Source organism: Mesocricetus auratus, unplaced genomic scaffold, assembly GCF_017639785.1.
Source record: "Mesocricetus auratus isolate SY011 unplaced genomic scaffold, BCM_Maur_2.0 Super-Scaffold_100038, whole genome shotgun sequence".
NCBI classification, from domain to species: Eukaryota; Metazoa; Chordata; class Mammalia; order Rodentia; family Cricetidae; genus Mesocricetus; species Mesocricetus auratus.
Window position 1 is genome coordinate 3,478,426 of NW_024429216.1, and position 13,700 is coordinate 3,492,125.

Here is a 13,700-nt window from a genome sequence, read left to right on the forward strand (position 1 = left end):
GAGCTGTCAAGTCAGGGGAGGCGGGGCTTCGGAGCTGTCAAGTCAGGGGAGGCGGGGCTTCGGAGCTGTCAAGTCAGGGGAGGCGGGGTTTCAGAGCTGTCAAATCAGGGGAGGCGGGGCTTCGGAGCTGTCAAGTCAGGGGAGGCGGGGCTTCGGAGCTGTCAAGTCAGGGGAGGCGGGGTTTCAGAGCTGTCAAGTCAGGGGAGGCGGGGTTTCAGAGCTGTCAAGTCAGGGGAGGCGGGGTTTCAGAGCTGTCAAGTCAGGGGAGGCGGGGTTTCGGAGCTGTCATTGCCAGCTAGCACTCACTTGAGGTCCTCCGAAAGTTGGGCTCTGTGCCAAGCTCCTCCGAAGGCTGGGGACTGAGGTACCGAGTCGCTAGGTACTTGCTAGGCAGCCTGATTTTGTAGTATTGTAGTGTTGGGGCTGGGACCCAGAGTCTTTTGCGTGGTAGTCACATGCTCCTCCTCCAGGCCAAAGCCTAAACCTCTCGCTCGCTTTGTAAGCTGTCCATCTCAAGAGTCACCTGGCCTGCTGGGGATGTGGCTCAGTTAGGCACAGAGTGCTTGCCTAGCCAGCAGGAAGTCCTGGGTGACCCCTGCTCTGTGTAAAGGAAATGTGGCCGAGTACACCTCTAGTACAGTACTCAGGAGGCTGGGGCAGGAAGACTGGTATTAACCCAGGATGCATGAAACTATCTCAGAAGGCAAAGCCAGGGACTGGAGAGAAGGCTCAGCGGCCAAGAGCACTGGCTGCTCTTCCAGAGGACCTGGGTGCAGTTCCCAGCACCCACAATGGCAGCTCACAACCATCTGTAATTCCTGCTTGAAGTCCTCTTCAGACTCTTTCAGGCACCACTCTGTGCAAGCAAAACATTCATACATATAACAAAAAAGACAGATATATATGCTTATTTTATTTTTTAGATTTATTTATTTATTTATTATGAATACAGCATCCTGCCTCCGTGTACGTCTGCAAGGCAGGACCTGTGACATGTAACCTCTGGCCCATTTCCCGCAGCTCACAGGGATATATACCTCTGATGCGGGTGGTCCAGTCTGTGCGACACACGACCAGGAAATCGAGCACCACTCTGCGTGAGGGCTGGGTGGTCCATTACAGCAACAAGGACACGCTGGTGAGTTGAGGGGGGGTGGGCGTGGCTACTCCGGGAGGGTGGGGACAAGTGGGTGTGGATAAACTTCTGGTGGGCTGGAAGAAGTTGAGTTGGCGGGGGGGGGGGGGGGGCGGGGGTCCTTGAAGCCTGTATGGGCATTATCTCTCTGTGGGTGTGGCCAGAATTATGGGTGGGTGTGTTGGTGGGCGTGGCCAGAATTTTGGGGGTAGGACGGCAGGAAAGTGGGTAGATGAGGCCGGTTGGGTGTGACTAGATGCAAAGGTTTGTTGAAAAAGCTTGAGCAGATGGAGTACTCGGTGGCCGGGTGGGCGGGGTTAGAGAGGGAGGGGAGGGCTGGGAAAGTCCAGGTTAAGTTGGGTCTAGGAACTGGGGTTCCGCAAGCAGGGCTAGAACCGAGGATCTGTTAGCGGAAGGAGACCCGGCAGGATGTACAGAGCAGGGTGGGTGAGGCCAAGTCGGACCAGAGTCCCAGCTAGGGGAGGAGCTAGGCTGGGTATTGCAAACCACCCGCTGTCAATCTCACCCTGCCGTGACTCTCTGACAGAGGAAGCGGCACTACTGGCGTCTAGATTGCAAATGCATCACCCTCTTCCAGAACAACACGACCAACAGATACTACAAGGTGGGCCTGCGTCCCCCCTCTCTCCTCCCCTCCAGCGGCCACCCCAAATCCTTACAACTCCCACCTACTGTCTCCCTGCTCCTAGCTGCGAGGCCAGTACTGCCCACTTGACTCCAGCCTCGGTGCAGGACGGGCCCGTTAGCCTCTTGGGCCTTTTGTATCTCACCTGTAAAGAGTCTCGGCTACTAGTTCTAACCCCGGGCCAGTGTAGAATTCACAATCTGTAGAAATCAGTGAGGTTGGGGCCTGGCATGGACCAGACTCCTGACGATGGCTTGGAATTTAGAGATCTGCTTGCATCTGTCTCTTGAGGGCTGGGATTAAAGGCGTGTATTGCACCACGCCCTGCAAGCCCGTTATTTAAAGTGAACGGGTGAGCGATAGTTTGTCTTCTCTGCAGCTCCTCTATGAGGTGCTCTTTTCCTGTTGCTGCTTCTGCGTGGTCTTTCACAGTAGTCTCTGTAGTGTGACTTTGCTTTTCTGCAGCCGGGGTCTTTACTAAAACCTACAGAGGCAGCCGGGCACTATGATGGGTCTGTGATCACAGTGTTCTGGGTGGCAGAGTTCGAGGCCAGCCTGGGCTACCTGAGAGCCTATCACAAAAGTAAAACACACACACACACATAAAGTCATCAGTGTTCCAGTGACTCCGTTGAGCTTGGACTGAAGATCAGGTTTCTGGACTGGAGAGATGATGATGGCTCAGTGATTAAGATCAATGGTTGCTCCTCCACAGACAGGAGTACAATTTGCAGCAACCCTGCACGGTGGCTCACAACCATCTATAATAAGATCTGGTGCCCTCTTCTGGCGTAAAGGTGTACATGCAGATAGAGCACTCATACATAAGTAAATCTTAAAAAAAAAATGAGGTTTCACAGCCTCCGCTAAGCGCTAAGTCTCCTCCACATGCCCAGGCCTGCCTCCTCCTTACCTTTTCCCATCTCTACCTCACCACATAGCTTGATGCATAAGTCACTTTTCTTTTTTTCTGGGATAGGGTTTCTCTGTGTAGCCCTGACTGTCCTGAAACTCCCTGTATAGATCAAGCTGGCCTCAAACTCACAGAGATCCTCCTGCCTCTGCCTCCCAAGTGCTGCGCCACCACTGGCATAAGACACTTTTTCAAACCTAGGTTCCAACTTAGGCCTGGTAAGCACCCTACCACTGAACCACACCCCCAGCCCCTCACTGGGGCATTCTAGGCAGGGGCTCTATTACTGAGCCACACCCCCAGCCCCTCACTGGGGGATTCTAGGCAGGGGCTCTATTACTGAGCCACACCCCCAGCCCCTCACTGGGGGATTCTAGGCAGGGGCTCTATCACTGAGCCACACCCCCAGCTCCTCACTGGGGGATTCTAGGCAGGGGCTCTACCACTGAACCACACCCCCAGCCCCTCACTGGGGAATTCTAGGCAGAGGCTCTACCACTGAGCCACACCCCCAGCCCCTCACTAGGGGATTCTAGGCAGGGGCTCTACCACTGAGCCACGCCCCCATCCCGCTTTCTATTTTTTGTTTTTGAAGCAGGGTCCCGCCAAGTTGCTTAGGTTGGCCTTGGACTTGTGTGTCTCCTACTGCTGCAGCCTTCCTTGTGGCGAGGGTGGTACCACCGAGCCCGGCTGTCACGTAGCTTTCCTCTCCTCCTCTCGTCTTCCCTGCCTTCCTTCCTCAGTGTGTTGCCTGCCCCATTCGCTGGGCTTCCCCTTCTGCAGCCGCCTCCTTCGCTACTGTTTTGATCTCGTTTTCCCTCATGGATTTTCCGCACATGGCCATGGAGTGCACTTGCTTGCTCCAGACCCTTTTTTTGTGGCTCCTTAAGCAAAATCCAGGCTCCTCTCTATGGCCTCTGATGTCATTGCGGAGCCTTCCCATCAACGCCCTTCATTTATACGTCCAACGCTTACCAAGTACCCGCGGTACTGTCCCACACATGCTGTTCTCTGTCTCTTGCTGACTGAGTGTTCTTAAAATTAGTACGGGTACGGCTAGGAGGCCTTTCCTGGCCTACTCATGTAGACCAGGCCAGTCTTTACCAACTCTGGCTTTTATGTGGTCCTCTGAGAGCTACAGGGATGGCCCAGTAGGCTTAGCCTATACTGACAGTTCCGTTCCCTGCCAGGAAATCCCACTGTCGGAAATCCTTGCAGTGGAGTCGGCTCAGAACTTCAGCCTCGTACCCCCGGGCACCAACCCACACTGCTTCGAGATCATCACTGCCAATGTCACCTACTTTGTGGGCGAGACACCTGGCGGGGTCCCAGGAGGGCCGAGTGGGCAGGGGACCGAGGCCGTCCGGGGTTGGGAGACGGCTATCCGCCAGGCACTGATGCCAGTTATCCTCCAAGACGCGCCCACTGCCCCAGGCCACACACCACACAGTAAGTCCCTACCCAGGATGCTGGGAGAAGGAGGCACTAGAAAGATTCTTGGTGTCCCGGGGAAGGAACGAGCCTGGAGGACGGCTTCATGGGCTTGGGCCTGGGTTTGCAGCTCCTGCGAAGCCCTGACCCAACCTTGGGTGGGTCCACTCTGGGGCCAGCCTGGGGAATTCCCCAAGTGCCTCTTCCGTGCCAGTCAGTAGGGCAGGACGGAGGTGAAGACGCTGGGGAGCCGGGGGCACATTCCTGGAGAAAGCAAGTCTCTGGCACAGTGCGGACCCAAGACGGGAGGCAGGGAGAGCTTTCTGCGCCGAGCCCCAGAGACAGGGAAGCCAGGATGTCAGGAACGCGCGCCCCTGGAGTGGGTCTGTGCCACAGCTTATGTGTCTGACACAGAGGCCTGATCTTCCCACCGCCCGCCCCCTCCCCCACAGGGTACCGAGAGGTGTGGTAGAGTTGTGTATAGAGGAGTGACAGGGTCAGGTTTGTATTTAACAGGGTCCGTGTGGCTTTGTTGAGTGGGGAGTAAACACAGAAAACGACGGGGTTGAGTCAGGCATACATAGCACCACACATACTTACTCTTTTTTTTTTTTCTTTTGTTTTTGATTTTTAGAGACAGGGTTTCTCTGTGGCTTTGGAGGCTGTCCTGGAACTCGCTCTGTAGACCAGGCTGGCCTCGAACTCACAGAGGTCCACCTGCCCATCCCTCCCGAGTGCTGGGATTAAAGATGTGCACCACCCACCACTGCCTGACACACCACACTCATTCCGGTGCTTTTGAGGTGGAGGCAGGAGGATTGCTGTGAGTTGGAGATCAGCCTGGGCTGAGCAGTGATTTCAAAGCCAAACTGGGGCATGGTATACAGCAAGACTTTTTTTTTTTTTTTTGGTTTTTCGAGACAGGGTTTCTCTGTGGCTTTGGAGGCTGTCCTGGAACTAGCTCTTGTAGACCAGGCTGACCTCGAACTCACAGAGATCCTCCTGCCTCTGCCTCCCAAGTGCTGGGATTAAAGGCGTGTGCCACCAACGCCCGGCTGGGCACAAGACTCTTATAGAGAAGAAAGAGTAGGGGAGGGAGGGGCTGGAGAGATGGCCTAGTGGTTAAGAGGACTTGCTACTTGGACAGTGGACGAGTTCGGTTCCACCACCCACGTTGGGTGAGTCACAACTGCCTGTAACTCCAAGGGATCCTATGCCCTCTCTTGGCCTCTGTGGACAATTGTATTCCTGTACAGCTGTCCTCGTGTGAGCGCTCGTGCACGCACGCGCACACACGCACGCACGCGTACATGCCGCACGCACGCGTACACGCACGCACGCTCGCACACCTACCTCAAGGTAAAAATAAAATGTTTTGAAAAGAGGAGAGGACCGGGTGGTGGTGCACACCTTTAATCCCAGTGTTCAGGAGGCAGTAGGTGGGTCTCTGAGTTCGAGGCCAGCCTGGTCTACAGAGTGAGTTCCAGGGCAGCCAGGGCTACACAGAGAAGCCCTGTCTCAAAAAACTAAAAAACGGGAGGGGAGGAAATGGGCAACATTGAAACAAGGGAGAGTCTGGGGTAGGTTGAAGGTGGGCTTGGTGAACCATAGTCTAGGTGGGGCTGTTGGGGGGTGGGGAGGGGTGATGAGGAAGAAAATCATGTGAGTGACAGAAGGAGCTGGACTTCGGAAACGCCTCAGTTGGGTTTGTAATGTGATGGGGTGGAGTCCAGGGGAGCTGGGCTGAAATCCATCGCGACTGCCCCTCCCAGCCTCAGTTTCCTGCTCCGTTAAATGGGGTCAGCATGGCTCCCTTCCTTGACACTGAGGACACTGGGTGAACTGCTAGGCTCAGGATGGCGAGGTCCCATTTGGAGTGTCTTGGGACATCTGGTTTACTGCCCCTGCCCCCTCCCCCCTCCCCTGGTGACTCTTGTATTTCCCATTTTATAGATGAGGGAATTAAGATTCAGAGTGTGGCCTTGGGAGGTACAGGGGACAACTGTGACTAAGCCTGGAGCCCACTCTCTCCGTCTCCCCTCCTAGGACGAGCTTCTCTGAGTATCTCTGTGTCCAACAGTCAGATCCAAGAGAACGTGGTAAGTCTCCTGCCACCGTGGGGCACCGTCCTTCTGTCTTAATCTGTTTTAGGTCATTACGACAAAATCGGCTGCTCAAAGCAGCTTGGGGGGCTGGAGAGATGACTCAGCAGTTACACTTGCCCTGAACAGGACTAGGGTTTGATTCCCGGCACCCACATTGGGTAGCACAACTGTCTAACTCTAGCTCCAGAAGACCCCATACCCTCTCCTGGCCCACTCAGCAGCCTGCACATGTTTTTTTGTTTTGGTTTGGTTTTTTCAAGGCAGGGTTTCTCTGTATTGTTTTGGAGGCTGTCCTAGAACTCACTCTGTAGACCAGGCTGGCCTGGAACTCACAGAGATCCACCTGCCTCTGCCTCTCGAGTGCTAGGATTAAAGGCGTGTGCCACCAACTCCTGGCTTTTTTTTTAAATTATTCATTTTTATTTTATGTGCATTGGCGTTCTGCCTGCATGCTTGTCTGAGTAAGGGTGTCAAAAGTTGATGTTACAGACAAGTGTGAGTTGTCATGTGGTTGCTGGGAATTGAACTCATGACTTCTGGAAGAGCAGTCAGTGCTCTTAACCTCTGAGCCATCTCTCCAGCTCACGCATATACATATTTAAAGTAAATGAAAAATAAAATATAGGGGACAGGAGAGATGGCTTCTGTGATTAAGAGCATTAGCTGCTCTTTCAGAGGATCTGGGTTCAATTCCCAGCACCCACATGGTAGCTCACAACTGTCTGTAACTCCAGTTCCAGGGGACCCAATACTCATGGCAAAATACCAGTGCATATAAAGTTTAAAAATAAAGTTGGGCATTGGTGGCACACAAATCCCAGCACTCGGGAGGTGGAGGCAGGCGGATCTCTGTGAGTTCGAAGCCAGCCTGGTCTACAGAGGGAGTTCCAGGACAGGCTCCAAAGCCACAGAGAAACCCTGTCTCAAAAGCCAGTAAATAAACAAACAAACAAACAAATAAAATTTTACTGAGATTAAAAACTTAGATGTTGGTTTTGTTCAAATTTAAAATAAAACAAACCTAGGGGCTGGAGAGATGGCTCAGAAGTTAAGAGCACCGGCTTGCTCTTCCAGAGGTTCTGAGTTCAACTCCCAGCAAGCACTTGGTGGCTCACAATCATCTGTGATGAGATCTGGCGCCCTCTTCTGGCATGCAGGCAAACATGCAGTACAGAACACTATATACATTTAAAAAAAAAAAACTAAAAAATTTCATAGCAGCTTAGGAGAGGAAGGGTATATTTGGGCTCAGAAGACGGCCAATCGCTGCAGGCAGGTCAGGGGGCAGGACCTGGAGGCAGCTGGCCACATCTGTAGTCAGGAGCGGAGTGGAAGGCATGCGTGCCTGCCTGCCTGCCGCCCAACTCACTTTCTCCTCCACACTGCCGTCTAGGACCCAGAGCTGGGGAATGGGACCGCTCGCTGTTTGCCTGGGTCTTTCCACCTCCATTATAAGAAACCCCCCTGCCCCAGGCCAGCCTGGTCTGGACCATCTTTCCGCCGACAGAACTATCAGATCTTTCCGCTCTCGGCCGACCTCCAACCTCCCAGTCTGCTGTCTCCTTGACCCTCTTTCTCTCCAATTTGCACCCCTGACCCTGCTTGTCTCCACCCCCAGGACATCGCCACTGTCTACCAGATCTTCCCAGATGAGGTGCTGGGCTCCGGGCAGTTTGGAGTGGTCTATGGAGGTAAGGATGCCACAGGCCTGGTCCAGAGGCCACCCGGGGTCAGGTGGCAGCATGCCCTCCCTCCTTGCTGTCTGTCTCCTGTTTTGTTTGGGTTGGGACGCTGGACCCCGGGTACAGGGATTTCCTTTTCTCATCAGGAAAACCAATCGCTGGTTTTTTTTTTTGTTTTGTTTTGTTTTGTTTTTGTTTGTTTGTTTGTTTTTGTTTTTACAAGACAGGGTTTCTCTGTATTGTTTTGGAGGCTATCAGTCCAGCCTGGCCTCGAACTCACAGAGATCCGCCTGCCTCTGCGTCCCGAGTGCTGGGATTAAAGGCATGTGCCACCACCGCCCGGCACCAGCGGACTTTTTGCCTACTGTTAATAGGAGGCGTCTTAGTTAGGGTCTCTGTTGCTGTAACGAAACACCATGACCAAAAAGCCTTGCGGGGAGGAAAGGATTTATTAGCTTACGCTTCAGCATTGCTGTTCATCACTGAAGGAAGTCAGGACAGGAACTCCAACAGGGCAGGATCCAGGAAGCAGGAGCTGATAGCAGCGGCCATGGAGGAAAGCTGCTTACTGGCTGGCTGCCCATGGCTTGCTCAGCCCACCTTACAGAACCCAGGACCAGCAGCCCAGGGACGGCACCACCCACCATGGGCTGGGCCCTCCCCCATTGATCACTGAAAGAGAAAATGCCTTCCAGCTGCATCTCAGGGAGGCATTTCCTCAGCCGAGGCTCCCTCCTCCGATGACTCTAGTTGACACACAAAACCACCCAGTACAGGAGATGTACATCCTGGCTTCTGAGTGTGTATCCGTGTTATTCGTGCCCCCCCCCGTTTCTTTGTGTAGCTCTGGCTATCTTGGAACTCACTTTATAGACCAGGTTGACCTCAAACTCAGAAATCCCATCTGCTTCTGCCTCACAAGTGCTGGGATTAAAGGCGTGGGCCACCACGGCTAGCTTTTTTACATTGCCCTTTTAAAAAAATATTTTGTTTTTTTAAATTACAATCCCAGTTCCCTCTCCCTCCTCTCCTCCCGTTCCCCCCACCCCACCCCCCATCTCCTCCTCAGAGGGGGTAAGGACTTCCCTAGGAAGTCTAAGTCTGTCCTATCACCTCGTTGAGGCAGGACCAAGGTACCTCCCCACCTCCCGTGTCTAGGCTGAGCAAGGTATCTCTCCGTATAGAATGTGCATTGTCCTTATTGCATTTTTCTCTATACCTACAATTTGCAGCTCAGGGTCGTCTCAAGCTTCTGATCCTTTTGCCTGGATCTTTCAAATGCTGGGGATAACAGGATTGTGCCACCATGCCTAGCTCATTTATCTTTCTTCTGCCTTTCTTTGTCTAGAGGTGAAACCCAAGGCAGCCTGAATACTAGGCAGGGGCTCTACCACTGAGCCACACCCCCAGCCCCTCACTGGGGGATTCTAGGCAGGGGCTCTACCACTGAGCCACTCCCCCAGCCCCTCACTGGGAGATTCTAGGCAGGGGCTCTACCACTGAGCCAAACCCCCTGCCCCTCCCACTTTGACTCACCAGCCCTGCCCTCCCACCTGTCAAATTGAGAATCCCTCAGACAAACTTTGAAGGCCTCTAACGACTTCACTCCATTCCATTTGGGTCTCCGCAGAGGGGTGGGAGGAACCGGGAGGTGTGGATCTCTGAGCCTTCACCTTTCCTATGCCCCGCCCTCAGGAAAACACAGGAAGACTGGCAGAGACGTTGCAGTAAAGGTCATTGACAAACTGCGCTTCCCCACCAAGCAGGAGAGCCAGCTCAGGAATGAAGTGGCCATTCTGCAGGTGACTCACAGGGACGGTGGCCCAGCCGTGCCCTTGCATGTGAAGAGCCTGTCCTTCCTGCTTGCTCCTTTTAAGTGCAGCCTGAGCCACGGGCTAGGGGTGATCAAGTTAGGCTTTCTGGAAGAGGAGATGTAACATGCCGGAACTGAGGCGTGTTCTGACCAGATCTGAGTGACGCTCGGCCTGGGCAGGTGACACGGAACCCTAGAGTCATGGAAAAAATGAGGCCAGGGGGAGGGTGGACAGATACTGGCTTTCTTCTAAAGGTACCTGGGGAGACGCAGTAAGACCTTACGGGCTAGGGGATTGGCCGTAGAGCTCCTGCCAGCATGCATGAGTACCAGAAGACAGTCAGTCAAATAGAAACCAAGGCAGCACAGCTTGCTGCTTCCCCAAGCGTCCTGCTGTACCTTTCTGCAACCCAGGCCTTCCCATAAGTTCTCACGCAAAGACCCTTGAAGTGCTTGCAATCTCTTGACATGCTGACCCTCAGTCCTGACCCGTCGTCCCCATTGCTGGACAGAGTCTGCGGCACCCCGGGATTGTGAACCTCGAATGCATGTTCGAGACCCCTGAAAAGGTATTCGTGGTGATGGAGAAACTGCACGGGGACATGTTGGAGATGATCCTCTCCAGTGAGAAGGGCCGGCTTCCTGAGCGCCTCACCAAATTCCTCATCACGCAGGTATGCTGAGCGCCACGGCCTCTGGCGCCCTCTGGCGGACGCCTGGAGAACAGGCTGGTGCCCTGGGAAGTCAAGAGTTAGAGAAATAGATGGAAATTGTGTTAATAACAATAAGATATAAATTATGGAAGGACAGAAGCCAGGTGTGGTGTCGCATGCCTTTAATCACAGCACCTGGAAGGCAGTGGCAGGCAGATTTCTGAGTTCAAAGCCAACCTGGTCTACATAATGAGTTCCAGGATAGTCAGAGCTACGTTGTGATACTCTATCTCAAAAGGAAAAAAAGAAAAAAGAAAAGAAAATGAAACTACAGTGAGGGCTCAGTAAACACCATGACATTATTGATCATAGCTAGTCTTCCTGTGACAGCCCTGCCCGATGTGGGTGACAACACCTAATAAGTTTCCTGAGTGCTGGGATTAAAGGTGTGTACCACCACTCCTGGCTTCATTTTCTTTTCTGAGACAGGATCTTGTGTAGCCCAGGCTACCCTGGAACTTACTATGTAGATGAGTATGATGCCAAACCTCGGGTCCTGGTGCTGGGATAATGGCCGGGTACCTGCATCCCCAGTTTATACAGGCTTTGCGGGTACCACAAAGAGAATGGGACCACATCCCTTGATGGAGATATATTTATTCTTGTTGTCCAGGCTGGCCTCTGACTTGCTATGCATCCAAAGATGGCCTTGAACTCCTGCTCCTCCTGCCTTCACTTCCCAAGTACTGGAAGCAGGAACATGCTCCATTGTGCCCAAGTTCTCACCGGCTGTGTGGCCAGAGCTGTGGGGCAGTTTGAATATACCTTTAGATAACCTACTCTTTTTTTTTTTAATTTTTTATTCATTTTACATACCAACCATGGTTCCCCCTCCCCTCCCCCTCCCTGTTTCCCCTGACCTCCCCCCCCCGCCCCCCAGTCACTCCTCAGAGAGGTTAAGGCCCCTCATGGAGAGTCAACTAAGCCTGGCATATTAAGTTGAGCCAGGACGAAGTCCCTCCTCCTGCGTCAAGGTTGAACGAGGTATCCCATCATAGGGAATGGGCTGCAAAAAGCCAGTTCGTGCTCCAGGGCTAAGTTCTGGTCCACTTAGGCAGCTTACGCGTTAGCTCCATTGGTAGATGCTTGCCCGCCTAGCAAGCACCTAGCCTTGAGTCAGAGCTTCAGTATAAACTGGGCATGTAAGCCGGGCATTGGTGGCGCAGGCCTTTAATCCCAGCACTAGGGAGGCAGAGGCAGGCGGATCTCTGTGAGTTCGAGGCCAGCCTGGTCTACAAAGTGAGTTCCAGGACAGCCTCCAAAACCACAGAGAAACCCTGTCTCGAAAAACAAAAGAAATAAATAAATAAACTGGGCATGTTGGCACAGACTGCTGTGGAGGCAGGGAGATCAGGAGTCCAGAGCCAGCCTGGGCTACTTGAGAGCCTGTCTCAACAAGTAAAAAATGATGTTCGTTGTCTAAAACGTTTTCATCAACCAAGTGGGAGGATGTGTGATTTCACACCTCTTACTAATGCAGGATAAAAATCATTGGTAGGCTCGCAAGATTTCGTATGGGCTCTTGGCTTTTTTGAAAGAAGATCCCATGGGCCTGATGCCTGCCTCACATGACTGTCCTGCATTGTCTCTCCTGCTTCCGGGGTCACAAGGGTGTGCCACGCACTCAAGTTTGGGTTTTTGTTTTTTTTCTGTTTTATGTTAAATTAGTTCTTTTTAAAAACCATTTTATTTGAGAGCCAGGCAGTGGTGGCACAGGCCTTTAATCCCAGCACTTGGAAGGCAGAAACAAGTGGATTTCTGTGAGTTCGAGGCCAGCCTGGTCTATAGAGAGTTCCAGGAAGGGTCCAAAGCTACAGAGAAACCTTGTTTCGAAAAACCAAAAACAAATTTTATGTATTTATTTATTTAGAGGCTGGATCTCACTAAGTAGACCAGGTTGCCCTAGATTCATTGAGATCCATCTTCCTCAGCTTCCCCAGTTCTGGGATTAAATACATGGGCTACTGTGGCCGACTTAACTATTTTCTATGTGCATGAGTGTTTACCTTAATGTATGTATATGCACCTTGTATGGTGTGTGCAGTACCTGAGGAGGCCAGAAGAGGGCATCAGATCTCCCTTGGAACTTGAGTTATGAGCCAGCATGTGTGTGCTGGAAACTTAACCCTGATCCTCTGGAAGAGCAGATATAGTGGTCCTCACCACAAAACAGTCTCCCCAGACCTCTTGTTTGCTTGTGTTACTTTTTAGAGACAAGGTCTTAATATGTATCCTTGGCTGGTCTGGAACCCTCTACTTAGACAAGGCTAGCCTCAGACTTGCAGTAGTGCTTCTGCCTATGCTTTCAAACAACTTGGAACCCTCTACTTAGACAAGGCTAGCCTCAGACTTGCAGTAGTGCTTCTGCCTATGCTTTCAAACAAGTGGACTTACAGACGTAGAACACTTACTGTGTTATAAGTGCTCTTTATATATGATAGATGTGAGGCCATTGTCCTTGCTGCTGAGTGTTCTGTGACATTGGCTGGGTGGGTTTGTATATGTGTGTGGGCACGCCTGTGCCACAGCTTGAGTGCCATAGGACAACTTGCAGGAGCTGGTTCTCTCTTTCCACCACGTGGATCCCAGGGATTGAACTCGGGTCGTCAGGCTTGGTGGCAGTGCGTTTACCCTCTGAGCCGTCTCCAGGTCTACTCAGTCCTCCATCCCAATATTTATTTACAGCTCCTTCCTTCCTTCCTTCCTTCCTTCCTTCCTTCCTTCCTTCCTTTTTTTCTTTCTTTCTTTTTTGTTTGTTTGTTTGTTTTTGTTTTTCTAGACAGGGTTTCTCTGTGTAGCCCTGACTGTCCTGGAACTCACTCTGTAGACCAGGCTGGCCTCAAACTCACAAGAAATCTGCCTGCCTCTGCCTCCCGAGTGGGGTATTAAAGGTGTCTGCTCTTTCTCTTTTCGTTTTTCCTTTTGCTGTTGTTGTTGGAGACATGGTCTCTTACATCCTGGGCGGTCCTTGAACTTGCTGTGTGGTCAATGAGGACCTTGAATTTCTGATTTTTCTGTCTCCACCTCCCCAGTGCTAAGGTCCAGGCGTGAACCACGATGTGTCCGCCTTATGCAGTTCTGGGGGTGGAACCCAGGGCTTTCTGCCTGCTAGCGAGGCCATCGCTCCACCCATGGCTGTCATTCACCGAGGGCTTTGAACCCTTGTGGTGTTCAGCAGTTCCTGGTGTGGTCTCACTCTCCCTGAGAGAGACTCCCCCTCTGACTGGAACTCCCTTCACTCTGGGGCAGCTTTTCTGTTGGC

General features: G+C 52.5%; 1 protein-coding gene across 2 annotated transcripts in view; it reads left to right on the forward strand.

Annotated features, from left to right (window-relative positions):
• Prkd2 (protein kinase D2) overlaps positions 1-13,700 on the forward strand; it is a 30,941-nt gene that overhangs the window by 8,482 nt on the left and 8,759 nt on the right. For both annotated transcript variants that reach the window (XM_013125491.3, XM_040734314.1), the window contains exons 8-14: positions 1,021-1,138; positions 1,683-1,760; positions 3,885-4,143; positions 6,172-6,224; positions 7,849-7,921; positions 9,608-9,714; positions 10,238-10,399. In XM_013125491.3, coding sequence (XP_012980945.1) covers positions 1,021-1,138; positions 1,683-1,760; positions 3,885-4,143; positions 6,172-6,224; positions 7,849-7,921; positions 9,608-9,714; positions 10,238-10,399 — 850 coding nt within the window. The remainder of the gene's footprint in view (positions 1-1,020; positions 1,139-1,682; positions 1,761-3,884; positions 4,144-6,171; positions 6,225-7,848; positions 7,922-9,607; positions 9,715-10,237; positions 10,400-13,700) is intronic.